The following is a 26,172-nucleotide window of genomic DNA, read 5'->3' as shown; positions in this document are numbered from 1 at the left end:
ACAGTTAAGGTCTTTGAGTCCATTTGCAATTATGGCTTCTTCGTCCCTGAGTGACCTTGGGGAAGCAAAGGTCCCTTGTGGTCTGATGAAATTAAAATATAAAGGTTGAAGCCTAAGAACACAATTTTATCGTAGAGTATGGTGGTGGCAGTACAGACTGGTGAGCTTCACAAAATTGTTTGCATGGGGAGAAAAAAAGGTTTATGTGAAAATATGGAAGCAACATCCCGCAGACACAAATGAGTCTTTTAAATGGACAACGACCCTCAGCGGGCCACCAGATTACTTACGGACAACAACGTCCGGGTTGTTAAGCGGCCGTCACAAAAGCCCTGACCTCAGTCTCCACAAACCCGGCCCAGTTCTGTCAGGAGCAATGAGCCAAAATTACCGCAAACTATTGTGAGAAGCTAAACGTTTGATCCGAATTTACCAAAATTCTAAGAGGTAAGGTTACATCAATTTAAAAAAAAGAGAGTTCTTTGTCTGTTAATAGTGTGTAAACATTAGGGGTGGGTATTGCCAAAGAAGTCACGATTCGATTCAAGTCACGATTTACATGCCACGATGCGATTCTATCACGATGCATCGCGATATTTTCACTGAACACTGTTAGAAAAAAAATACAGCCATTACCAGTGGCTTCAATTGATACATAACTGAAAGCAACTGAATTCATACATAGCTGTATTTATTGAAACGACTTTTGGAGATATTGCCATGAAAACAAATATTACTGTTACTGGAGTGGACACACTGACAAAAAGTGCTTAGGATTTATAAAACTTAAAATAACAAAATAAGGATAATCAGTGCCGTTTATATGGCCTCAGTGGTCCTTTTAACCAATGAAGTTGTATTCCACTTGCTTTTGGCTGATGTTCACCAACCATTCATGCAATTTTATTTATTAATTTTTTTTAATTAATAATCGAATACTTGGCGTCAAGAATCGATGCAGTAGATTGCGAAAATTAGAATTGCGATGCATCGTCATGACGATTATTTTGCACACCCCTAGTAAACATCTGGTTTTCATTGGCGATATCCTGAAAGGAGCTCTGTTCTGTGCAGGGAGAGGGCTGGATCTACAACAACCCGCTGTGGAAGTCGACCTGACACGGGAACAACGCGCCTCATGTGGATAAAAACTGCAGACTCCGGGCCGGGGCTCCGAGCAGCGCAGCGCCGTCCTCCACGGACCTTCAGCCTCATAGACAGTGGAGGCAAACGAAGCAAGCGAGGTGCCAAAGGGATTTCCTCAGTCAGAAGCAACAGAGCAAGCTCAGAGACCCTCGGGACGGACGAACACTTTTATAGTCCCCACACGTTAAAGTAGAATATTTCTATTTTTCACTTTGCTAAGGCCTTTTATTTCCCCTCCTTCCCACGGTGACGACATTTAGCACTCGTGTTAGTTGGACTGCTCATCAGTGTCGAAGCTTTAGGACAGATCGAGTCTTCTGTAACACACCATACTGTAGCTGTAAATGACTTTGTTAAACGGAGCACTTTTATCAGAGAGAAATCAACTATTTTATACGTCACAGTGGCTTTACAGAAATAAAACGTCTATAACCAGATTAGAAGTGATTTAAACTACTATATATTATTACACAGTATTTTAGAGCAACCTACTTGGACGGTCCCGCTTGTGTTCGTCTGCACTCTGAATGTATCCCGGCACATTTTAACACTCGTCACCATAATTGTTTTTTTAACTTGATTTATATCGTCTCACTCAGTGGAAAAACAGCTGCCAAACAGAATATTTTCATTACTACCTCTCATGTTGCTACAAACGTTTTTCTGGTTTGTTTGTGGCTCAAAGCTCCTGGGTCCGCTCCGTCTGTTTTGTATCTGTAACCCCAAGATGACACTGGTGTAATTAGGCAACGGCGGCGGCAGCCTTCGCCTGCTCCACTTCATGCTTCTCTTTAGGTTGCCCACGTCGATTAATATGGATGAGGCGCTTTGCAGCAACACAGCGCCGATCCTTACGCTGCTTCGCTGGAAGGCTGCCTCTGAAGATGAGAGGACCGTCTACCAGAACAACAACCACAGGGGACTGGTGCAGCCCACTGGTCGGGGAGAGGAGGAGGATATGGACTGGTTCATTACTACTCTCAGCAGACAAACTATGTGGCTAACGTCCAGGTTTTATAAAATAAAACTAAGGATTTAAACATTTGGATGGATTTCTTTTTTTGCTCTCTCTCTCTCTACTTCATTGGCCAAACAACTATTTCAGTCAGTTGTTCCCCGCTATCCTAAAAGGATAGTTTGGTTTTGTTAATTTTACAAATCTTTACACCGCCATCATTTCTGCATTAGATTAGATTTTAGTCATTTTCAGGTGTGGAAAACGATGAAAAAAACGTCTTTCACGACCCCTTGTCTAAAAGTTGCATTTGTAACTTTCCTCCTTTCTTTACCAATATCTCAGCTTCAACCCTTATTCCTGCCTTCCACTGTAGAAATACCTGCCATAAATTCATGGTGAACTTTGGAGGTCTTTCTTAAATATTAAACAAGCTAAATATCCGGAAAAGGTTAGCCTGGAAAAGTTGGGAATTTAAACGACAACTGTGGGGCACCTCTGGATACCTCACAACAAACTTATCCATTGGAAAAGTTTCCTGAATGCATCTTTCTATATATTTTGCCATATTTTTTTTTATTTCATTAGGATTTGTCTGTGATTGACTATATGTGAAGGGAAGGAACATTAAAAAAACGAATTAAGTCAGAAAAGCTTTCACGTATTTGTATTAAAGATGCCCCTAAATCAACTCCAGTGGCACCAATTACCTTCAGATGTCACATACTAATTAGAGGCCATCTGTGTGGGATTTAAGCTCATGAATCCAGCTGTGGAGGCCTGAGGCATTTGCTGGTGAACATTGATACACAGCTTAATGAAGACTAAGGGACACAGCAGATGGATCAGGAAGAAAGCTTTGAATAAGTCCCAAATGGTGACTCTGGGGAAGCTGCAGAGACCCACTGCTCTGCTGGAAGACAGAACAACCATCACCCATCTAACCTTGATGGAAGAAGGGCAAGAAAAACGAAGGGAAGCCCTTTCTGCAGTTTGTTACATGCCACAGGGTGTCTACAAGTATAAACAAGTTAAATTTAATACTTTTTAAGACTTTTTAATACCACTTCTAAATGAAATTTAAGACCAAACGTACATTGGAAATACAAATCAAAATGACTTGAGTTTAAGAACATCGACTAAATGTGTGTAATGCGAAAAGACAAACATGTCATTACAGTCCCATGAACAAATGCTTATAAAATCAAGTAAATATATAAAATACTGTTCCTTCAGAACAAAAATAAATAAAACAGGGGTTGCGGGGGTTGCTGGAGCCTTTTTCCCGATATAAAATAATTGTAGCCGTCCAGTGGTTTCAGGGGCTTTCGTGCTCTCTCGTGTGTACTGGCCTGCCGTGTTTATAAGGCAGCTGTATGTCGCGGTACGGAACACTTGTCAGCATTTCACAGACTCCCTCCGTCCCTTCAGGCTTTTGCTGTGTGGATCTGGCAATTTGATATTATCAACCATCAACTTACTCTTATAACGATTTTGTGATACGTTATCTAAAGAAGAAAAATACGTGGAGAACTCGTCAGTTTCTTTGTGTGCGTCCGCCATTGTGTTCGCCTTTTGCCAACCAGTCCGGCGTGCATGCGCGAAAAACCCGCATCAAAACAATAACAATGAACTGGTCTATAGGCCACCACTGCGGTGCCGGTGTTATACATTTACATGTACATTTGCCAAAAAACGCACCCCTGCTATTTTACTGAAATATACACTTGTAGCTGATTAAACATTTCCTACATGTTTACAAATGTGTTCTAAGCTACCAGTATGAATTTCATGAGTCTGGGACAATTTTTAGATTAAAAACATAGGGGGTGCATTTTTCGGCAGCCATTTGCCAAAAAACGCACCCCCTGCTATCTATGAGGGGTTGGCACTTGTATGACTTTATTCCTGTATATCCATCTGTAGTTAAAGGATAAGGGTCAGCAAATGCAAATTCTGCCCGGAACTTTTAAACAATCTTTTGAAGAACTTTGATAATTTGCTGCTGTAATATTATAGAATTTTCAGAATAAAAAGCTAGCAGATGTGCATAATCAAAAACAATTTAATAAATACAAGTATAGAGCATTAAGTATTGTTAGAAAGGTCACGCTATTTTCTGGAAAAATACATTATTGTATGAGATAAGTTCTTTTCCGTTTTATGTCTCTTTCTTTGTAAGTTTGAAATGTCCCATGCCCCTGAAAGCACCATAGCTTTCTAACAGTAGCGAATGCATCACACTGGTCTATGAACGCTGTGCTGTTTACTGTAGATGCAGTCTGATCTTCCGTTTAAGACAAAGCTTTGCAGTTTCAAAACTCACGTCGGTTCTCACGGTTTATTGTTGCATGTGAATGACGAGAGACCACAACAAATAAATCAGCCGTACCTCAGATAAAAACTTTGGATTTAATGGTGTTCATTACACCCGTACTTTTGTAAACGAATCTGCCAAATAAACACCGTTTTTTCCACACAAGAGGTATATTCAAACGTTTTGATATCACTAATATAAGAACAAGTAACTCCGTTGGTCACATTTTAATCCGTTTTCTTCGTCGATATTCAGCTGTACAGAGCGAGGCGCGCTCCCGCGACACCGGCCGGCCGGCGGGGTTCGCGCACCGCTGCGGTTGCTGTCACGCATTTTCCCCGCCCGTCCACCGGGCGATTCACACGAACGCGTTTGGCGTATGTTGTTCCACAGTTCTACCAGTAAAATGGGCGCCTGGACATCCTCTTGCGATAGTTTAACAGCTGAAAAGTCGGTCATATCGTTGTTTCTGTTGCATGTGTAACGGCTGGTTGCTACGTGCGCTCTCACACCATTTGTCCTACCTTAAAGGCAAGGAGCGTTGCTCATAAGATGGTGACGTCACGTGCGTACCGCACCAACAGTGCTCGGTCTGTGGCTGATGACGTGTCACGAGCACACAAGCCCGCTCAAGAACGCATATTGAGAAACGGCCATCGACAACGCAGCGCATAGGCTACCAGAAAAAAATATTCGACCTAGCAGAACAGATTGCCCGTATTTTCACGGTGACGTGACACACCAATATTTAAGACCCATGCAAAATTAATTTAAGACAATTTAATACTTTTCAAGGCCTTATTTTGAGGAAAATTGATTTACGACTTTTTAAGACTTTTTAAGGACCCGCGGCCACCCTGTGCCAGGTAGGGACAAATGTGGAAGAAGTGGATGTTTTAGCCAATGTGATGACGCTACGTGGCGTAAACTCGGCACCCTGAACACACCACGGTGAAGTAGAGTTGGCAGCATCTTGCTGTGGGGACGCTTTTCCTCAGCATGCACAGGGCAGCTGGTCTGAAAACCTGTTAGAGGCCGCTGTAGACTGTTCACCAGGTGTTTGTAACCTCACACCTCCGTGGTTCTGGTCCAGTACAAACTGAAGCCATCAACTGTGGGACGTTTTGTACGGACCTCGGTGAAATTTATACCCGCCAAGGGGTTAAACGTCCTACCCTCTCTGACAACGTATAGTCTAGTCCAGGGGTGTCAAACATACGGCCCGCGGGCTGGATCCGGCCCGCCGAACAATTTAGTCCGGCCCTGTGGCTAAGTGCATTATCATTATAAAAAAAATTTTTAATTTTTTTTTTTACAGTGTCCTGTCTGGCAATGTGGCAATAAGAATTGTTGTCTTATAATGCACAAGTAAATGTTTAACTGAGTATTGTTGAAATTGCACATACTTTTCTTAGAAACGCTGAGGTTATTCATAATATATTGTGTAAAAGTGACATTAATTTAATATAAAAAAATCAACAACAAGTCCACATTTATTAGTTCTATTTAATCTTGCAATGAGTTAAGTCGTGTGGCCCTCTTGAGATCAGATTAAGCTGTATGTGGCCCCTAAACCAAAATGAGTTTGACACCCCTGGTCTAGTCGATGTTGACCAATACGGTTAAATGGCTCCAGCAAATATTGGTTCAGGAGGGCTCAATGCAAATGTAGCATTTATCATTTTTATTATTTGCTAATATGTATAAAGCGACTTATTTTCCTTCCACTTCACACCGCGTTGAGCTAGGATGTGAACCCCACTTAAATGCATTTAAGTTTGTGACTAAATGCTTTCAAGGGTATAAAAAAGGTTTTGCACAGCACTGCACATTTCTTGATCTAGTTAAAACTAATTGACTGCTCATCTCTGTGGGTTATAATTCCAGCATCAGTTCAGGATTAAGGTTTTTAAGATTAAGTTATAAAGACAGAAATATTACACTGCAAAAACAGAACTAAAAATAAGTAAAATTTTCGTGAAATTAGTGTATTTGTCCTTGATTTGAGCAGGTAAATAAGACTATTTGCCAATGGAATAAGATTTTTCCACTTAAAATAGGAACAATTCATCTCCATAATCTTATTTCAAGTGCAGGATGTCTAATTATCTTATTTTAGGGGTAAAGATACTCATTCCATTGGCAGATAATCTTATTTACTGGCTCAAATCAAGGACAAATAGACTAACTTTGAGAACATTTTACTTGTTTTTAGATCCGTTTTTGCAGTGTAGGTACACGTCTCTGTGCTTAATTCTCAACAGTGACGCTACTGCACTGTGGGACACCTGGTAGTAATCGATCTACTCTTACCTGACGGGCCCTGGACAGAGAGATGGGAGATATGGGGTTTCACGGACATGCAACAGCTTCTGAGCTGCAGGCATCAGGAGGGGAACTTTTCCCTGCAGCTCTTCTGCACGTCAAAGTTAACAGCTACAGAGGAGGCAGAGCTTCACAGCAGGCCAGTGGGTTGTAAACGAGACGTCTGGTGTTCTGCACATCGCCCAGCAGCAGCTCTGATGCTGATGAAAAACAAACGGTTACGACATCCTCACATAAAAATCAATGTGACATTTCATCTTTGACTGACGAAAGCCTGAAATGATGGATGCCCACAGTCAGGTTCTAGTAAAGCTAGTTTAATTTAATCCGTTGAAAATAGGGTGTTCATTTAGGCAGAGCCCCAAAACAGAAACAGATCAATGTGTTAACCCATACCTGCTCAACATAAACCTCTGTTTTTTTTTTTTAACTTGCAGCTGAATTTCTCTGGCTTCGGTTCTGTGGTTCTGCATGATTGAGCCCAGCTGATTTTCACAAGGTCATTAACAGAACCTGGCGGAGGCTGTGGAGCTACTCGGCTCCTTTAAAATCAGGCTTTAGAGCAGAGACGCCTGAAACATGCAGCAGAGCCACAAATGGCAGCTATTTTCCACGCTTTCAACTGAATCCCTGAAGATTAAAAAAAAAAAAAGATGTTTGCTAAATAACAGCATGCAGGCTTGGTGCTGTTAGGCTAAAAGAAAACTAGATGTGAGAGGAATAAAATAAATCCTAAAACGTATGAGGCACATTTTTCATGTCAAAACGAAAGATATTTATGAGTCTAATACAAAAGTTTAGAGTTAAAAACAAGAAAGAAGGACGGATGGACCGATATTATAAACTGACAGATGAAAGAAACTGATGGAAAGATGAAGGACAAATTAATGAATGGATTCAAGTTAAAGATAAAAGGGCACGGACGTCTAAAAGTAGTGTTTCTCTGTATAAAATATTATTCCATAATTATTCAGATCTGGAAAATACTCAGCTTCCAGACTTTTTCAGGCTGAGTAGGAAAACCTGACATATGTCCCTTAAGTAAAAAGATCCAGTCATCACTCCTTTAAAATGTTCACCGATTCATCTCAGATGCCTTCTTCAGTTCGCATCAGGAATCTGATTACCCTGGAAAACCTCTCAGCAAGCTTCCCAAAGACACCAGCTGAGCATGAAGTCATCCTTCATGCAGATCCACAGTCACAGGTGAATGCTGCCATCAAGTGGTTCAGTTTGCACTCACCTGGCTTTAAAATTAAGCCTCCAGAGGACAAAAAAAAAAAAAAACTATTAGACACACATCAGACACAAACATGGTCAATTTTGTTTAGGAGTATATTTAGAGGTGGCACAACTGAACAAAATGTAAACTCTGAAAGTGAGCAGGGACAAGTTGGAGGCTGCATTGAACAAAAAGTGTTCAGGAAAAACTGGACATAGCCCAAAAAAAACAACATTTTCATCAGATTTAAAGGAAAGAAAAATAATAATAAAAAAAAAAATCACATAATGAGGAAAAGTAAAAGTACATCACGTTAAGGCTTAACATGAACTTTGTCTTCTCCTTGCTAACGAGAATCCAAAGGACACGGTGCAGTTTTAGGCGGAGTGCAACGACACGTCAAAATGTCACTGTTCCAGCAGCCTGAAGCCTCCGACAGTGACAGTCAGAAAAATCAAGAACAACAAAGCGATACAGACGCATTTCAAAAGAAAACAAACTGATCGTAAGAAAACCTGTGTGATGTGACAAAACGAATGCATCTGTATGTCGTCTTTAAAGTGTCTCTGATTTGATAGAAAACAGAAAAAAAGTCCCCAAAGCGTGCATAAAAAAACAACAACCTCCGTTCAGTTTTTGTCAACATGAGAAAACAGTGCAGTGTCCTTTCAACGAGATGCAGAGCTGTGTCCCAAACCCAAACGCCACACTCCGGCTGAAGCCTTTTCGAACTGATTAAAGGAAACATTTTTTAAATCAACAAGTGTTTTCTGCCCACAATGCAAAAACAAGTATTTTAATGGGATTTTATATCACCAACACAAAGTAGTGCATTTCTGAGGTGGCAGGAAGTGACACTGTTTTAAAATGTTTTTTATCCAAAAAATAATAAAATAATATGTTGTGCTTTTGCATTCACCCTCCTTTTACTCCAACACCCCTAAATAAAATCCAGTGTACATATTCCCCTTATGTAAAGTTTATAAAACAATATCCCAAAAATGGCCACCTATGAAGACACGGCCCGTCCAAAGCTGATTGGGGGGGTAAGGATGTGTGTGACACACGGGGAACGGACGCGTGGCGCTGAAATAACTTCGCCTACAAAGGCCACTTATGTAGGAAACGTAGGTGAGAGCCCAGCAAGTAAACCAGCGAAGAGCAGATTTATCCCCAGCCAACAATTGTCTCTCTGTTGGAAACTTTATTTCGTCCCAGGAAGCTGAAACAAGAGTGTAGCTGAGAGAAGAGGAAGTTTATGTGAAGGCTAGGACAGATGCTTTAAGCAGGGGGGGGGGGTCAACAGCCAAACCACTCAGCTGACCACACCATAAAGTTTATCAGGTGCTTCTTTTTTTTTTTTTTAACCGCGGTTTTTACTTTTTAAGTGTCGACTGTCAACACAAAATCATTGCTAATGTTAACAGAGCTAAATGTTCCTCCTGTAGCTTTTTTTGACTCTATGTGTCCGAGTCAAATGAACGCAAGGGTTTGACTAGCGATCTGTGTATCAGGTTTTAAATTTTACTTACATCTGCCACATGAGTAGCATTAGCTTGAGTTTTTTTTTTTTGGGGGGGCAATCCAACATGTTGGAATTACGTTCAGAGTCAGGAGCAAAACACTAAGGGCTTATGTGGAGAAAAGTGAGACTTGCAACAATCATGTCATGGCTTGCTAATATGAAATGTTTTGTTTTTTTCTTTTTTATGAATATCGTTGGGTAAAACAAGGACATTTTGCCCAAATTTATCCTACTTCTACATTTTATAATTTTTTAAGAAAGGCCTTATGGAAACAAACGTCATTGTTTAACTACATAAATTATTTTACCTGCCAATGCAATGAATAATTCTGGGTTTTATTGTGAGCTACAGGCCTTAACACAGTTTAAGAGCAAATGTTCAACGATGATTTATGCCCTCTTTCAAATTAAGCCTCAAATTTCTGTTTACATGCACAAAAACTACATTTTTCTTGTGCAACTTAAAAAATAAATGTCCCTGTTGGATAATGGTTATATTTTGTTCTATATTTATTTTGCCGAAAAAAAACCCACCATCAGTTACCTGTTTTTTGCACAAACGATAGTCATCAATCTCAACAGCAATTAGTAGCAGTACAGTATTAGGACACAGCTCCTGGCATCTGTTAATCTTTTATCCTTCCTGGTATGTTCGATGTTCTTCCTGACAGCAATCTTGACTGAGTCTACGCCTGAAACCTCCTTCACATTTCTGTTGATTTTCAGATTTTAAAAACAAAAAACTATCACCATATGTGGTCAAGCAGCAGAAGCACAATGAGCCAAAAAAAAAAAATCCAAACAAAAAACTTAAACACAAGGTAAAACTAGGCTTTGCTCAATCAAGAGCTCCCCCTGTAGGCTTAATTTGTAATCACTTTTTTTTTTTTTTTTTTTACAGTTTGCTTCTGTCTTAAAAACCCTAGCAGCAGAAATGTACAGTCAATGCAATTTGTGGAAAAGAAGGGGAGAGATGTAAAAAAATTCACATTCAAATTCATTCTTTCAACGACATCTTGAAGCCCCGCTGTGTATAATTATTGCATTCACTGTTCTATTTGCTGTCATATAAAAAAAACAAAAAACAAAACAAGAACGGCGCATTTAAAAATCACAATGATCCAATATATTACCATCATTTTAGAGCTTTTTTTTTTGTCTTTACAGAAGATATTTACATATTAGGCCAATTGGTTATAGAATCTGTTGGAAACAAAAGGTCAAAGAGCCAGGGAGATGTTAAGGAGATGAGGATGGTAAAAAGGTTAATATTACAGATGTGCTGTGCGTAGACGGCAACGTTCCTCCATACCGCATACTGTCCTCTGTACACGCGTCAGGAACAAAGTCCTCAGCTTCCACTCCGGCATTCCCTCGCCCTTAGCAATGAATTTCCATGTGCCACGGAGCAAGGTTGATGGGTCTTTGGTGCAAACGTTCCTCATCATCCTGCGGATCGCCCGGTCTCCTAACTGATAATCCGGTCATTAACAACCCCCCAACACACACACACACACAAAAAAAAACAAAACAAAAAAAATTATCATTTAATCAATTAGAGCAGCCCTATGCCTCGCCACATTCAAGTAAAAAGTAGAAAAACGAACAAAAAACAAAAAAGAAAAAAAAAGCAAGACAGACGTTGTCAGGATAAAACGGACAACGGTTCTGGTCGGGCCAGATATGACGCTTCCTCGATAAATGAGGGCGCTCTAAAGAGAAGCGCTCCAGACCGAGTGCCAGGCACCCGGCCGCCCTCGTGTTCTTCTTCATTGGTTGTTGGAGGTTTCTTTACGTCCGTGTGAGTTCAGAGCCATCTTTATTTTTTCGGGAGTTTCTTGCCCTTCTTCAGGACCAGCTTGTTCTTGATGTGTCCTCGCTTCCTCTTGGCTGTCTGTTTAGAGAAGAAAAATAAATAAAATAAATAACGGTGAAATCAGCATTTCCTTTGTAGGGACAGATACACAGTTGACAAAGTAAGGTAGCACCGGTCCTATGCATGCATTTTGGTGCTTATAGTGTGAGCAGATTTGCAGCACTTGTCCCTAGATGGGCTTTTACATCTAAAATGCAATAAACAGGGCAATGATAAAAGAGCAGACAGTGATACTAACACCCTATTTAGACAAATATAGCAGAGGGACTAAAACATGGCAGTAAAACGAGTTCGACATGATTACAATGCAGGGGTTAAGCCCCAGACAGAATTTGGGATGTTTAAAAATAATGAAGAATCTGGTTACAAACTTAAAAATTGACAGGGAGTGATTTCAAAAGTCTGGTACCAGAGAGAGAGAGAGAGAGCGAGTACTTTGAGCAAAAGAGGTTTTACAGAAAGGAACCTTACGGTCACCATCTAAGGCTGATCTGCTACAGCCCTGCAGTTTAGTTATAATTTACATTACAGACATGAAAACAGGTCAGGGGTGAAAAAGGTGAGGGAATAAGTATAGCCCCCAAGAAGGGGGTTGGGGGGTGGGGTTAAATTAAATTTTGTACCATTTAATTTAAAAGCACCAATCTGGAGCACTTTGATAGACTAATCAAGCAAAGTTAAAGGACAGTAGGGATGGGTGCCTTTCACATTTTAACTGATACGGCACTGATACCTGGTAATCGATAACGGTACTTGACGGTACCTGTTTTAGGTACTTTTATGCGTTTTGTAGTAATAAATGTTGGTTTACTAATAAAATGACAATTTTTTTTAAATTTAACATTTATTTCTAATATATAAAGTTGTTCTAGACTGAACCTTATTAACTAATTTATGAATCTTAATACACTGCATGAATCCACAGCACATGAAAGGACACTTAGAGGCACAGAGTGAACGAAGTGAACACGGGATTGAAGCTGTGGGTGAAGAAAATACAGGGAATTGTTTTAGTGCGACAGCTTCATAGACAAAAAAACTATATTAAAAATATTATATTTTATTCAGCTTCGTAAATCAGGGTGGCTCTCTGCACCCTTCACTCTGACTGCAGGCGGGTTTCACGACACGACAGCACTCACACCTCTCCTAAGACAATGATTCCAGAACGATTGTTTCTTTCATGGGAAGCCACCAATAACACAGAAGCAAGTCGCTTTTTTAAAAAAAGTTGCTGGATAGGTTTGAAAAGTGGCTAAATATAGCAAGAAGTTAGCTAAATTGGCAGCAGTGACCAGGTGCCTCCCAGATTAGGACCAAAGCTAGCTCCTTGAGGGATCCCCATTTCGATTTTGTGAAAGAAGGTTGTTGATGACGACACATTATTCATAATATTTTAAATCTGAAAACAAGACACTGATTGTTCTGAGAAACCAAAAGATGAGATCCTTTAAATGAGTAAACTATGGTTCACGGCATCAAAGGCTTTTTTAAGAAGAACTCGGCACTAAAAATATTTCCTGACTCAAGATTGTTTAAACCGGTCGTCTCTGGCCAGGATGTCGAAGGTTTCTAGTGTCTAGATATTTTAGCTGCGGTTTGGAAACCTCTCACACCTTAGACCAGGACAGGAAAGAGAGCATGATTAATGGGATGCAACACTTTTATAATGACCAAATCAAATAATTTTGAGACATTATATAAAAAAATATATATATTTTTAAACATTATGACAATTAAAATGTATAAAATTAAAGATCTTTTGTTTAAGGTTTGGAGAAACACCTTAAACATCTATACAAGACCAAGACAAATCCCTTGATGGACAGAGAGCTTGATGGATGAACGGATCGCTCGTCTTACGCTTATAAGAAAGATGTAATTTTAAATATTTACCTTTTTAGACGTGTACTTCTGCTTGGTGACCACGCTGCGGAGCTTGCGGTCCAGCGTCTCTCTGTTGTCCAGCTCCTTCACCTTGTAGATCCTGACGAGCCAGTGCTCTGAAGTAAACGCCTCTTCCAGATGCTTGAACTTAATGTCCTTGTTGCCGATCTCAGCGTTACGTGTTCGGTCGAAGCCGGGTGGCGTTCGGAAATCCAGCTGGGGACAGAAACGTGTATTTTTATTTATTTTTTTAAACCTTTTTGGAGACTTCAAACATAGTTCTGCGTTATACCCCACATACTATTATATATCTATTGATACAGCAGGTGAGTAGCTTGAATCTGTTTATTTTTAAAACATTTAATCTTTCAGATAAAAACAGATAAAGGAGTTATTAGTGGTACTACTGTTATAAAAACAAATAAAAAATTCCTTTAACAACAATGGCTTCATCAGGCCGTACCATGGAGCAGGAACATAAACACACATTCTGGTCATGAACTTGGGCCAAATATTAGGTTCACAACAACAAGACAAGATTTTAACAAGAGTTGCAAGAAATTACTTTGTTTTCCAGAAACTTTAGCAAAGTTTGACTGCAGCACAACCCCACATAAAATGGTCTCCCTGCTAAAAATGGCAATTAAAGCTCAGTCTGTGTTTAAACCTTTGTTCAGAGTAGAATAATAGAGACAGAAAGGGTCTTTAGGTTTTGATCAAGAGATTATATGCAAAGCTGAATAATCAGGAAAACTGTGGAAAAGCCATTTAATTCAGTGTCGACTGAAAACTGAGAATAATTTACAAAATGATGTCACCCCGGCAATAACTGGATCACTTCTCTCTGAATAAGCCTCCACCTCAACAAGGTGTTAACATTACAACTTGATACATTTGTCACCTTCAGTCATTCATGCAACTTTCACTGTGATAAGGAACAAGTCACAATTTGATATTTGTATCCCTTTGGACAAAAAATGCACAGAGGAAATTGGCTGGTGACTGGAATTGGCCAATCATCTGCTCCATCACCCCTGACTGGTGACTGCAGGCTTTAGATTTGTCCAAAATGTTCAATCAGCAAACGCACCATGCTGAGTGCTACGGGTCCTCTTGTTCACAACAACAGCCCTCTAATGGGGTGGAAGCTGTCACTACAAGAACAAGTCTTAGCTACCTGTATGTAAGGCTGGACGATAATTCAATAATATATATCGATGATAGATAAAAAAAGGTTAAATAGAATAACAGTTTTCCTTCCTTTTGCATTCTATGATGTAGGTTAATATTACAGTCATTACATCCTCCCAACAAATCACAAACGCAGACCCAGGAACGCTCCTTCACAAAGGCTCCGCCCCCTTCAAAGAGTTCAGAGTTCAGGCATTCTTTTCTCTTTTTTAAAAACGTGCAATTTTGGTAAAAAGTTGGTTGAATGAAGAGTTGAAACCAGTGTTTGTGTGTTCTATATCTAAAAATAGCTTGTTAAGCAACAACATAAAACTTAAAATATATGTTTTGAATTTGCTGATGATTATTAATATCGATCAATATGGTTTCTATTTTATCAATATGCTTTTTTTTTCCTATATCGTCCAGCCCTACCTTTATGGTATTTATAATAAAGTCAGAGGAAAAATGGATGTGCGAGGCTGTAAACTGCATTATCCCATTAGCTCTGTCCAGACGCAGCTCAGCGGTTCACTTGAGCAGCAGGGCACCAAGAGAGCGCAGAACTTTAAGCAGACAACAGAAAAGCTGGATGGAGTACAGCAAAGTGTCTCTGTTTTATACCTTTAGGCTTTCTGTTGCTGCACAACTCTTCCCCATGACTGAGGAGGCCATAACTGGACTATAACGCAATACTCTTTAGACATTGATACTTTCTTTTGGGTTGTAGGTAGTCTGTATACAAGTTTCACATTTGAATGAAATTACTAAAACAAATTACCTTTCTAATGCCATGATAGATCTGCAACCATTTGGACAACAGGTTTATGTCTTCCGTTTATACCAGATGACTCAAAAATGATCACCAGGCGTTTTGGCTGAAGGTCGGACATCAAACCATGAGGGAGAGCAGTTGTAACAATGCTCTTTAATTACCTTGAACGTCTATTCAAGTCACAATTAACCTGCTGATGGTTTTTGTTGACGCAGGAACTCCAGATCAGACTTGTGTTGGTATAGACGGGGATCTCTTAAAGTCTCCAAAAAGCTACCAAACACCAACACATTGAGCTAGAGTCGGATTAACTCTTAATTCTTTGTATAAAGCTGCCTTATTTCTTCTATGGAACAAGTAAAACTTTGAAAAACAAAGTTACATCCCAAAGCTACCCGGCTGAATTTAAAGCTCAACAGATTAAAAATGAAAAATGAAAAAAAAAAAAAAAAACAGCAGAAACTTAATTATAAAAGATAAACATAGTGTTCGACAGTCCTTTGATAACGCTGCGGAGTTTCCCCTCGAGCAACAAATCCATTACATTTTTTGTTTGAGCCACTCAAACAACCTCTTGTGTCTCTTACTCAGCTCTAAAAGCCCTTGACGGCTCGTCCTTCAGACGCTGCTACTGTTACCGTGTCCTTCCCACCTCGATTTTCTGAGCTCCAGTTACATTCAACATTGTATTCTTCTCCTATTTTCTCGTTTTTAGACAACTCTCCCTCTCTGTGCCACATTTACAGCGTCTTGTTCCTGTTCTCTGTCAGCTCCAGAGGACAAATATTGTGAAACAATATAAACAGTAGCTTAGGTGCACAGTGCCAGACACATGTATCGGAAATCTCAGTCAATCAGTCACATTGCTTCTATTTTTTAAGACAAGCTTTTTAAATATAAAAAACATTTTTTTCCAACCCTTAATGTTGCTTTTATAAATATAAAAAACATTTTTTTCCAACCCTTAATGTTGCTTTTATAAATATAAAAAACATTTTTTTCCAACCCTTAATGTTTGTGGTTTTTGTTTTCACTCATTGCCTCAACAAATTGAGGCCAAAGTCCTTTTTATTAGCAATAAGTCAACTTATCACCTTGTCCAAAGGTATGTTTGTCATTAACTGTTATATGCTTCAAACTGCAAAATGAGAAAATCTTAATGCTTGCAAACCCCATGAACAGTCTTTGTTGGGATTCTCCTATGTAATGTTTCGACTATATGTTTTCACTGTTGATTTCTTGAGAGAATCAATAAATCCCGAGTTTACATTTTAAAATATGAGTGAACGCAATAATTGTGTAGTTAAGGAGCCACTGCATTATAGTTGGTCTTCTGAATGAACTTGTTGCAGTGAAATACCGTTGTTTTTTTGTTTTTTTTTCGGACCATAGGTCGCTGGGACTACAGGGCGCATTTATTTAGAGGTTTATTTCACCACTGGCTGAATAACATAGAACAGACCTGGGAGGTTGAATGGGGTAAATTAGCCTAACTAGCCAGCGCATTTCAGCCTAATGGGCCTTCCACACAAGACGTGGAGTGAGCTGCGCTTGCTGCAGGGTTCAGGGGTTCAGCGCTGCACGCTGCGCTGGCTCTTCGGCTCTAGGTAGGCAGTCATTTGTTTTGTTGTCAGCAGAAAATATGCAACTGTCCCATGCTAAGAAGCTAGTTAGGTGAATTAGTGCAGCAAGGAGGAAGAGGCTGTGGATGCATGAGCCCCTCAGGTCCAGGGAGCTTTTTAAAGAGCTCCTTTTCCACAGTGATACGACCTTAAACTTTTATCATATAGTTTAGCATAGTTGAACTCTGATCGCAGCGGCGCATGGCATTGAAAATAATGGGTTTCAGAGCGCAGCGGTGTGCACATCACCTCCTGTGTGGAAGGCCTTTAATGGTCCATTACGCGAATAGTTGTCAAAACTATGCTGAAATTAGACTGAGCGTAATGCTGCTACGCTAATAGTACAACACGGATGTTTGAGAGCAACATAGAAAGGTCTGTAAAGCTCTTGTACGTGTGTCAGTGAAGTTGTAAACCGCCTGGACAACATAAGCTAACGCTAGCTGTTATTAGCTTCACGGACAGCCCGATGACTGGGTTGTGTCGCGGTCTGGGCTCCCTCTTCCAGCTGCACCACACAACGCTCTGCATACCGAAACAGGGAAACAACGGACAAACGTGTTCAGACTTAATGTTTCAATTTATTTTTAAGTGTTACATGAGCAGCGTCACCAGCCTAGAGAGCCCTCTTGTGGCTATAGACGGTAATGTTTACTCCTTCGTTCATGTTAGATGGTATGAATTAACATTTAACATGTTATATTTGAGAGATACATCACACCTCACTATAAGTCGCAGGATCAGCCAAACTATGAAAAAAAGTGTGACTTATAGTCTGAAATATACGGTAGCCAACTGGATAAGTTTAATTGTTTTTGTAAGATTCTTACAATCAGCTGTGATGGATTTATAGCCAAAAGGCTGGGATAATTTCTATTTAAGTACTTTGTGCTGTCCATTCCATCATCGCAACAATAAATGCCGCAAAATGTTACAACAGTAGATTTCGATATTTTCCATTCTTAGTATAATTTTTTTTTAAGTTTTAAAAAAAGATTACATTTATTTAGATGGATTCTGTTCCACAATGACCACTGAATACATTTTTTCAGCATGGTATTATGCTGCAGCAATAAAAGAAGAATTCATTTTAGATTTCTTACCCATCGATACCATTAGGTACCCTCGGGTCCTGTTCTGGCACTGTATTTTGCAAACTGTGTATTTGTAAAGAATACTGTTTAGAATATAATGTAAGGACCATGTTTCCTTGTGATGTCTCAGTTTCTCTGGACTCTCCCCAGAGTCCCCCACTTCCTTCATCCTGACCTCGGCGTTTGTCTCTCTTGACAATATTCTGAGCCGCTCTGAGCTTCAGCCTCTCTGTGGTCTGCAGCCGCATCCATTCAGCCGAACTCGCCGGCCGAGCCGCCTCTACAAGCAGGGATGTAAGCACCTAGCGGGGCGGATCTCCCACCTCTCCACCTGAAATCTGCCACGGGAAGCTGTGACAGCTTTAAAAAAAGGCTTTTCGACAATCCCTCATATTTCCACTGACAGCCTCCAACACCACATGCCCCCCGAAGCAATTCCTTTAAAATCCCTTCCTGTCAGCCGGCTCTGCTTTGAAACTTCAGTGGCAGGAATGCTTCACCTTTAGTGCTGGCAGATGCCTGTTATTTCCTGGTGAAACTGTGTACTCTGAAACAGAGTGGCGCCTTTCCCTTTGATTGGTGATGGCAACTGCTTGTTAGTTTTTGATTGCGCCACGGAGCCGGAGCTCATTATTTGTAACCGTGGAGTGGATCACAACACCAATAAAAATAAATCTCCGAGGAGGGGAATTGTTCCTGAGACTTAACCCGTTTCCCCCAGCAGGTGAAGAAATGATCTGTTGAAATGACTTTTTGTTGACGTCCGTGCCTCACCTGCATCTCACCAAATCGATAATAGGACATCTTGTACATGAGGCAGTTGAGCAGAGTCGGTGAACCGGCCTTGTCCACCCTGAACTCTCCCTGAGGAGTGAAGTAGTCACTCTCCTGGAAAACAACAAGAGGAAGCATTGATAACGGGCATAAAAAAATCTAACATTATATACACATTTATCTGGCTGTTTGGCTGGAACTACAATTCTAGAAATTAATTTTATTTTATTTATGAAGAGTGCATAGAAAAGTTCAGAGGAGCTTATTGAATGAACTACTCCAGAGAAAAAACAAGGATCACAGATCATTAAAATGAAAAAAACAAAAAACAAAACAAAGAGATCCTATGCATTTCTCATTTTAAACTCAAGACAACAAAATTAGATGTTTTATTTAGCATAATGTTTGTATTTTTAAAATCTAGTTAAAACACTGTGGGGAAGTAAATTAAATGTAATTTTTCCTCCAGATGTAAGCTATGTAATCACAAATAATGATGAGTTTTAAGTTTAATAAATTTAAAGAACAGAAAAAAAGGAATTTATACAAAGAAATAAGGAATGTAGACATAAAAAGGTACTTATTTTGTGAAGCTAAGGGTTTATTTTGGTTAAATGGTAAAATCCAGGTATCCAGCAGAAGATGGCAGAGAAGTCTGAGTCAAAAGTCAAAATCTACAAACTGGTTCTTGCTACACTTACAGTGGGATAATGAATAGACCAGAAAAGGGTGGCTTGCTCTCTCCAATGGAGGGGGTCCTGCTTCAAGGAGTTTAAATATCTCGGTATCTCTGCGTCTTGTTTACAAGTGAGGGGAAATCACCAGATGGAAATCAACAGGCGGACCGGCGTGGAAATCCTTTAGAGATAGGGTGAGGTGTTTGACCATCCAGGAGGGGCTCAGAGTAGAGCTGCTGCTCCTCCACATTGAGAGGAGTCAACTGCGGTGGCTCTGGGATTTGTTCCCAATGCCCCCCTGGACGCCTCCCTCAGGATGTGTTCCTGGCATGTCCCACCAGGGGGCAGGCCAGGACACGGTGGAGGCACCGTCTCTGGGCCGGCCTGGGAACGTCTCCGGGTTCCCCCAGAGGAGCTGCCTGGGAGTCCCTCCTGAGACTGCTCCCCCTCCCTCCAACAACCCGGTCCCGAATAAACAGAAGACGACGTGTACAATAATAAATTAAACCCTTCATTATCGATAGATTAGTTAAAAACAATCTGCCAAAAACAATCATAATGGGGAGGCAGCTTCAAACAAAACTGAACGCTATAAATATTCACGAAGGCAGAATTTGCTGCAGATCTAAACTCTCTTTTAGCCAGATGAGTCGATATCACTGGTAAACGCATCTGCTCCTGTTTTTTTTTTGTTGTTTTTTTTGTTTGGATCAAACGAGCTTCCCTCATTTCAAGTCTAATAACACATGTTAGATCCAACATCTTCCCTCATCTCAATCATCTGAGGTCTGGGAGTCTCTATTCACAGGTAGTTACTTCCATCCATCACTCACCCTGATGTCTTTGGGGTGTTCCCCTTCAGCGATCCTCACCATCCACAGGAACTTGTTTATGTCGTCGCCCGAGTAGCCGATCACTCCTCCGAAGATGATCAGCACGTAATCCACGTCCAGCGACCTCATAATCTCGTAGGCCGCGCTCTCGTTGGAGGACATGGCCTTCCCCACCTGCGAACATCAAACAACCGGAGTCAGACTTTAATTGGCGCTTCCTGTTTTGAAAAGACGCCACGCTTCAATACTGCTGGGGCAGAAAGGAGAATTATTGAACAGGAATACAATCATGTATTCCCTGTAATTACATTTCCTGTGGATAGACGCTACAGAGACGAGAGGCAGCAGGTAAAAACAAGACGAAGCAAAGCTGGAGGGCTTTAAGATCTAACTAAGAGATAAAAACATTTGTCTGCATTCTGCAGCTTAGAGAATGAAAAATAAATCAAAGCCAGAAAATCTGACAAGAATTGACTTACTTTCCAAAAAAAAAATAAAAAATCCAGCAGAACAAGTTTAAACAAGTGATGATGCATAATGTGGCAATTACATAACGACTCACTAAAGAGCTGCAAATGATTCAGTTGCTACAAGAAGCAACAATTTGTTTTTTCTGGGTAGATTTATGCAAAAAAAAAAAAAAAAAAAAATACATTAACAGGGGAGGGTTTTACCAGGGCTATGTGGCTGTTGTTCCACGTGTTGTTGTCCACCAGGGTGGTCCTGTTGGCCATGCCGGCTATCTGGTAGCCGTAGTCCCACCACGACATCACCCGAGCGTGCTCGTCTGTGTTCTGCCTCAGCCAGTAATAAGCTTCCCGGAAGTCGTCCAGGATGTTACGGGTCCTAACGGCAGAGAAAAAGAAAACGGCTGAAAGGTCCCGACACAGACAGCCGGACTGTACGGTGGGTTGCTAAAGTGTTAACTCCTAATGTGGTGTTTGCAAGCACAATCTGCATGTGATAAACCTAGACCAACCAACCCATAGATGAAGTGGAAGGTCTTCAAACAAAACTATTCAAATTAAATCTTTAAGGGTGCGTCTAAAACAACCTTTACAGTTGTCAAGACTTAATTATTTGCCCGTTTTTTGTAAAATAGATCAGGTACAGGCAGATCAGATAGAAAGCATCTGTGAACATGAGTTTTTATGTCTTGCCCAACATTTCCAGCTTGATTCAGGGTCTGGACTTTGACTAGGCCACCCGATCACAAGAATACAGGTGCTGGTCAATTGGAATATCGTGAAAAAGTTTAATTTTGTTTCAGTAATTCCATTCAAAAAGTGAAACTTGTATAATATATTTATTCATTACACACAGACTGATATATTTCAAGTGTTTATTTCTTTTAATTTTGATGATTAGAACTGACAACTAATGAAGACTCCAAATTGCTGCAGCAAGCCAGGTAAAAGGAGCCCAAATATTGAATGCTGTACATGCTCATACTTTTCAGTTTCTCGAATAAAGGGGTGCTGGATAAAACCACACTTTTCATTTTTTTTATTTATAGAAAATGACGAAAACCTCATAATTTTTTCTACCACTTCACATTTATGCTCTATTTTGTGTTGGTCACATTAAAACCCAAATGACACATTAAAGTTTGCGTTTACAGCGTGATGAAACGTGAAAAAGTTCAAGCACCATCAATACTTCTAAATAGGCCATGTATGCCTGCAGAAGATTTTAATGTTTCGGGACCAGATGCTTCTTGGGAAAGTGCTTTTAATCTTAATGAGACTTTTATAAGCATAAATAAGGAATAAATTTAGCTTTCCAAATAGCAACAACTGATAAAGATAATCTGTCCGTAATAAACTGAGAAGCTGTTATTAAATTTATCTGAAGATAAGTCAATGAGCCATATGGTTCATTTATTCCATTAACTCTGTGGTGGTGCATTTACGCGTGAACGTGTGGGTTTGCGTAGATCCAAAAAGGATGAAGCCAATCTGACAGCCATGTAGCTCAGAATAGCGTGATTAAACCATTGTCTGTGCTCCTACTGTAACGTCATAAATTTATGCATGAGAACTTGTGGGCCCTACCATTTAGCCTTCAATATTTCTTCCTGGGGGCTTTAAAAGAATAATTAGGCCTGTGAAGCATCGCAGAGAGAATATTATATGAGCTTTTTACAAATTCAGGGAAGGTCCAACGATGTTTGCTGTAACCTAGAGAAACCGTGTTAAACAGTCATATCAGATCTCGCAGGGACACGTCACCATTTCCTTACACTTCATGAAATATACATTCAGCCATACGAACCTACAGCTCCGTGCAGTCCTGCGCAGATGCATGTGAGCTAATTTGCAAGTAAAGTGTTAGAATCGGTCTTCCCGCAGCTGCTAGCAGTTTTTAAACATCCAGCAACGCGGTGAGGCAACATCTGCTCAGGCTCTCACCCGTCATGGTTGTACGACGCCAGCACCACGCTGGGACTGGAGTAGGCGTTGCTGGTCACCCAGGTGCAGTGGACGGCGAACATCATGAGCAGCATCAGCATCAGCATGGTGACGATGGACTTGATGTTGGGACCCAGGCCCTCCTCCGCCTTCTCCTGCTCAGACACATGCTTGCGCACCTTGCCCGCCTGCAGGGGGAGACACGCACTCTTCTTACAGGCCGGAAAATCCAAAAAAAAAAAAAAAAAAAAAAAGGCTTCCAGAGATATAAATGATTTAATGAAATGCATTATTAATGCGTCTAAATGAGAAAAGTCTTTTGGAGTGTCCACAGCTATTTTTTTTTTTCCCGCGCCGTGTGAAGACGCGTCGAGAGAGCCGCCGCGTGAACTCTGACGAGTTAATATTATTGTAGAGCGGTTGAAAATCCCTGCTCTGCCGCAGAGGAGGATTGCATAAGAATTAATATGTGCAGCTTCTGCCTCCGAGATCAAAACGGCAAGTTTAAATCTGGGACGGAAAAAAAATGTAAACGACGACAAAACATCAAATTTGTCCAGGTGATGAGGCGTTAAGCTGAAACCAACACTCGTACTGCTATTGCTATATTCGTACAGGCATGAAACATAAAGCAAAGATAAAGTACTGTGGTTTTTGTTGGAACCACCAGCTAGGTTTTGTGAGGGAGAATAAGCGCAAAAACTAAAATGTTCTGTTTAATCTAAACAGTTATGCCGCTTTAGGCCTTGAAAGCTGGACGATTTGAACGCTTTTCCTTCCGCTATTCTCCTGTGCTGCAAAATCAGCCAATCCCATCGCTCCAATGGTTGGTCATGTCTCATTCTTGGACAAAGACATTAACAATTCAAACAATTAGATAATTAACCTTTTCTTTATCCCCATGGAAGATACCCCCAGCACGGTGGTTTTTATGTCTAGCTGCATTTTCTTCCTAACAGCATAGGTGCACAGCTAACTCGTGGGTTTTCTTTCTCCTAGGGAGTACTCCTAACTCTAGTGTTTCTTTGCCAAGTCCCTCTCCTGGGTGGAGTTTCTGCTCCCAGTTATGAAGGTGTGGATGTTCTCATTTCCTCAAGACGTTTCAACACTCATCCGAAAGACGTCTTCAGTTCGGGACATAAGTTAGGCGTAGCAGGCGTGGAAGATGTAGTCATGATCATCTTAACAGGGCTGTAAAGGTCACACGAGACACTGGTCCTTACGCTCTATTAAGTTAAAAGTTTGGGTTGTTGTCGCTTAACCCAAACATGATGACACGGTGCCTGCTGTGGTCACTTGTCTCCGGGTGTGAACGGCTTTAAAACTGCCTGGGGAGAGAAGTCAAGGATGCAGTGTAGGTGTTAGAAAGATGAAACCTGAGGCCACCTACTCTGTTTAATGTTGCCTTTTCACAGTTCCCCTGACAAAAATGCCATCGTCTTCAAGATGTAAATTAACTGCTGAGTCTTGACCCTATGAGCTGGCTCTTCAATGCTGGTTAGGCCCATGCAGCCTTTAGTGTAGCTGCAGCTAAAATTTAGAGGTCTGAGCAGCCTTCACTGCACTGGATGGCTACACAGCTGAGCTGGATTTATTTTATCCTTGCGGGGGGCAGTCTTGGAGAGTGCTAGGCTTAAAAGGCACCAGAATATGCTCTCGTTTTTTTTTGTCTGGATACTTCCAAAGCATAAGAGTAGTGAAGAAAGCAGATGTGAAAAACAAACAGTAAGAGGATGTGGCTGTGGGTTTCCTCTGTCTCCCATCGTCGGCGCAGCCTTCACAAGTCTGACACTCAGAAACCGATGACTACAACTAAAGAAGCTTTTTGGATTCGCAGTGACATGTCTTCAAATAAGAAGAGACGTTCCTTTGTAATCAAGCTCTTAGGGATTGTCATAAACTATGTGCACGCTTTGTCTTCCTTTCCCATAGAAAGTGATCTTGTCCCACAGCTTCTGCGTTTTTGTTGGATGGATTCACTGATGGAGCAACTGCTCCCATTAACTTTGTGTACTCTGTATTTATTTCCCACAGAAGGGACTTCAGAGTTTATCTAGACATCACTACCCAATCTGTAACTAATACTATGTTTTTCTTTCTAATAGAAATTAAATTTTTTTCTGTCTTTTTCTGCCCCTGTTGTGCATCCTGGTTCTTTTCCTATTTCCTATGGAAAGGACTGCTGACTCTGCTTCTGCAATTTGCTGCGTCTCCCATTTTGATTTTTTTTGTCCAACAGAAAGTGTTCCTGGTCCAGTCCTAATGCATTTTAAATTTTGTGTTTCCTTCCTGTCCTCTACTAACCTTGCCAACAAGATGAATTCTCGCGGTATTTGTGCGTTCACAAACACACGAGAATCCATCTTTTACCGCTCCAGCTCCAACCATTTCTGTCCGAACCAAAAAAATGCTTCGGGCCAATCACGCTGCAGTGTTGCGGTTTAAGGCGGGACATACCGGTGCAACGAAAGCGAGAGCTGCTGAGCCCACAGAAAAGGACTAGTGAAGTCAGAAGTGCCTTCACTAGCTTACCTTATTGTGGTTTCTCATGACAACTGCTGCTTACGTTTTAATTTGATACCATAATTGGCTAAAACCAATCCTTGGTAGGCGGGCACTAGGTGTCATTTTGCCCAATCAGCTTGGAGAGTTACTGCTGAATGTCTCTCCTCTCCCCAAAGGGATTCATTCCATGGGAGCGGTCCCAGATTCATATTGTGCAGAACGGACAATGCTGCACATTATCACTCTGGCTGGCCAGGTTAATCCTCAACCTCCACCTGGCCACACTCTCAATTTGATTTTGCAGGAAGTTATTTTTGTTAAAAGGGGGAGGTTCCTTTCCACTGTCGCCACATGCACACAAAAGGTATTACAAAAAAAGCAAAAAAAAAGCATGCTAAATGCAGTAGACTTTGCTTCCTGAATGTTTAAATGATCATTAAGTTTGACTGCATTGATTTAATTGATTCTTATTAAAATTTGGACCAAACTGGGTTAACAGAACTATATAAAAACGGGATCAGTCTGTCTATTAACCTGCGTTGAGATAATATTAGGATAAATAAACTATATTGAAATGAACAGTATCGGGATTATGGCAGAGTTTAATTTATTAGCGTTTCTAACGATATTTTGAGCCGCCGAGTGTGATAAACGTTTGGTGTGACTAGCGTTCTGATTTGATGAGAGGAGCTTGTATTTCCTTCCCAGGTTGCTCTTGTGGAGCAGGCCCATTACCTTGATTAAACCGCCTGAATAAATAAAACTTAATTAAGAGCCTAACTAACCGAATGTAAACAGGACTACTTCAGAGGACAGAATCCTTTGACAAACAAGCTTTCGGCAGGACGACGACAGGTTGATGATACTGAATGATTTGCTCATAAAAGAAAAAACATTTACAATCTGCCTCAGTGAAGCTGTCAGTATAAACAATGCATAAATACATTAATGCTCCTAAATCAATAACTGCTGATGCATGGTGTAGCTCCAGAGTTTTGCAACATCTACTTTTATAGGCATTTATTTGGTTTACAAGACCCGTTCCTTAAACAGAAAAC

General features: G+C 40.6%; 2 protein-coding genes across 2 annotated transcripts in view; one reads left to right on the top strand and one right to left on the bottom strand.

The window, feature by feature from the left end:
• LOC105931645 (oxysterol-binding protein-related protein 10) overlaps positions 1-2,190 on the top strand; it is a gene marked incomplete at its 5' end in the record, with an annotated part of 47,332 nt that extends 45,142 nt beyond the window's left edge. The window contains 1 exon segment of the mRNA XM_036131609.1: positions 1,075-2,190. Coding sequence (XP_035987502.1) covers positions 1,075-1,119 — 45 coding nt within the window.
• Positions 2,191-8,064: 5,874 nt separating this feature from the next.
• LOC105931644 (dolichyl-diphosphooligosaccharide--protein glycosyltransferase subunit STT3B) overlaps positions 8,065-26,172 on the bottom strand; it is a gene marked incomplete at its 5' end in the record, with an annotated part of 39,067 nt that continues 20,959 nt past the window's right edge. Inside the window, 6 exon segments of the mRNA XM_036131608.1 lie at positions 8,065-11,384; positions 13,263-13,469; positions 18,689-18,802; positions 20,199-20,372; positions 20,873-21,044; positions 22,610-22,797. Of these exon segments, the coding sequence (XP_035987501.1) occupies positions 11,310-11,384; positions 13,263-13,469; positions 18,689-18,802; positions 20,199-20,372; positions 20,873-21,044; positions 22,610-22,797 (930 nt within the window).

This window comes from Fundulus heteroclitus, unplaced genomic scaffold, assembly GCF_011125445.2.
Source record: "Fundulus heteroclitus isolate FHET01 unplaced genomic scaffold, MU-UCD_Fhet_4.1 scaffold_442, whole genome shotgun sequence".
Lineage (NCBI taxonomy): Eukaryota > Metazoa > Chordata > Actinopteri > Cyprinodontiformes > Fundulidae > Fundulus > Fundulus heteroclitus.
Note: the sequence above shows the minus strand (reverse complement) of the source record. Positions and strands in the feature narration are given on the sequence as shown.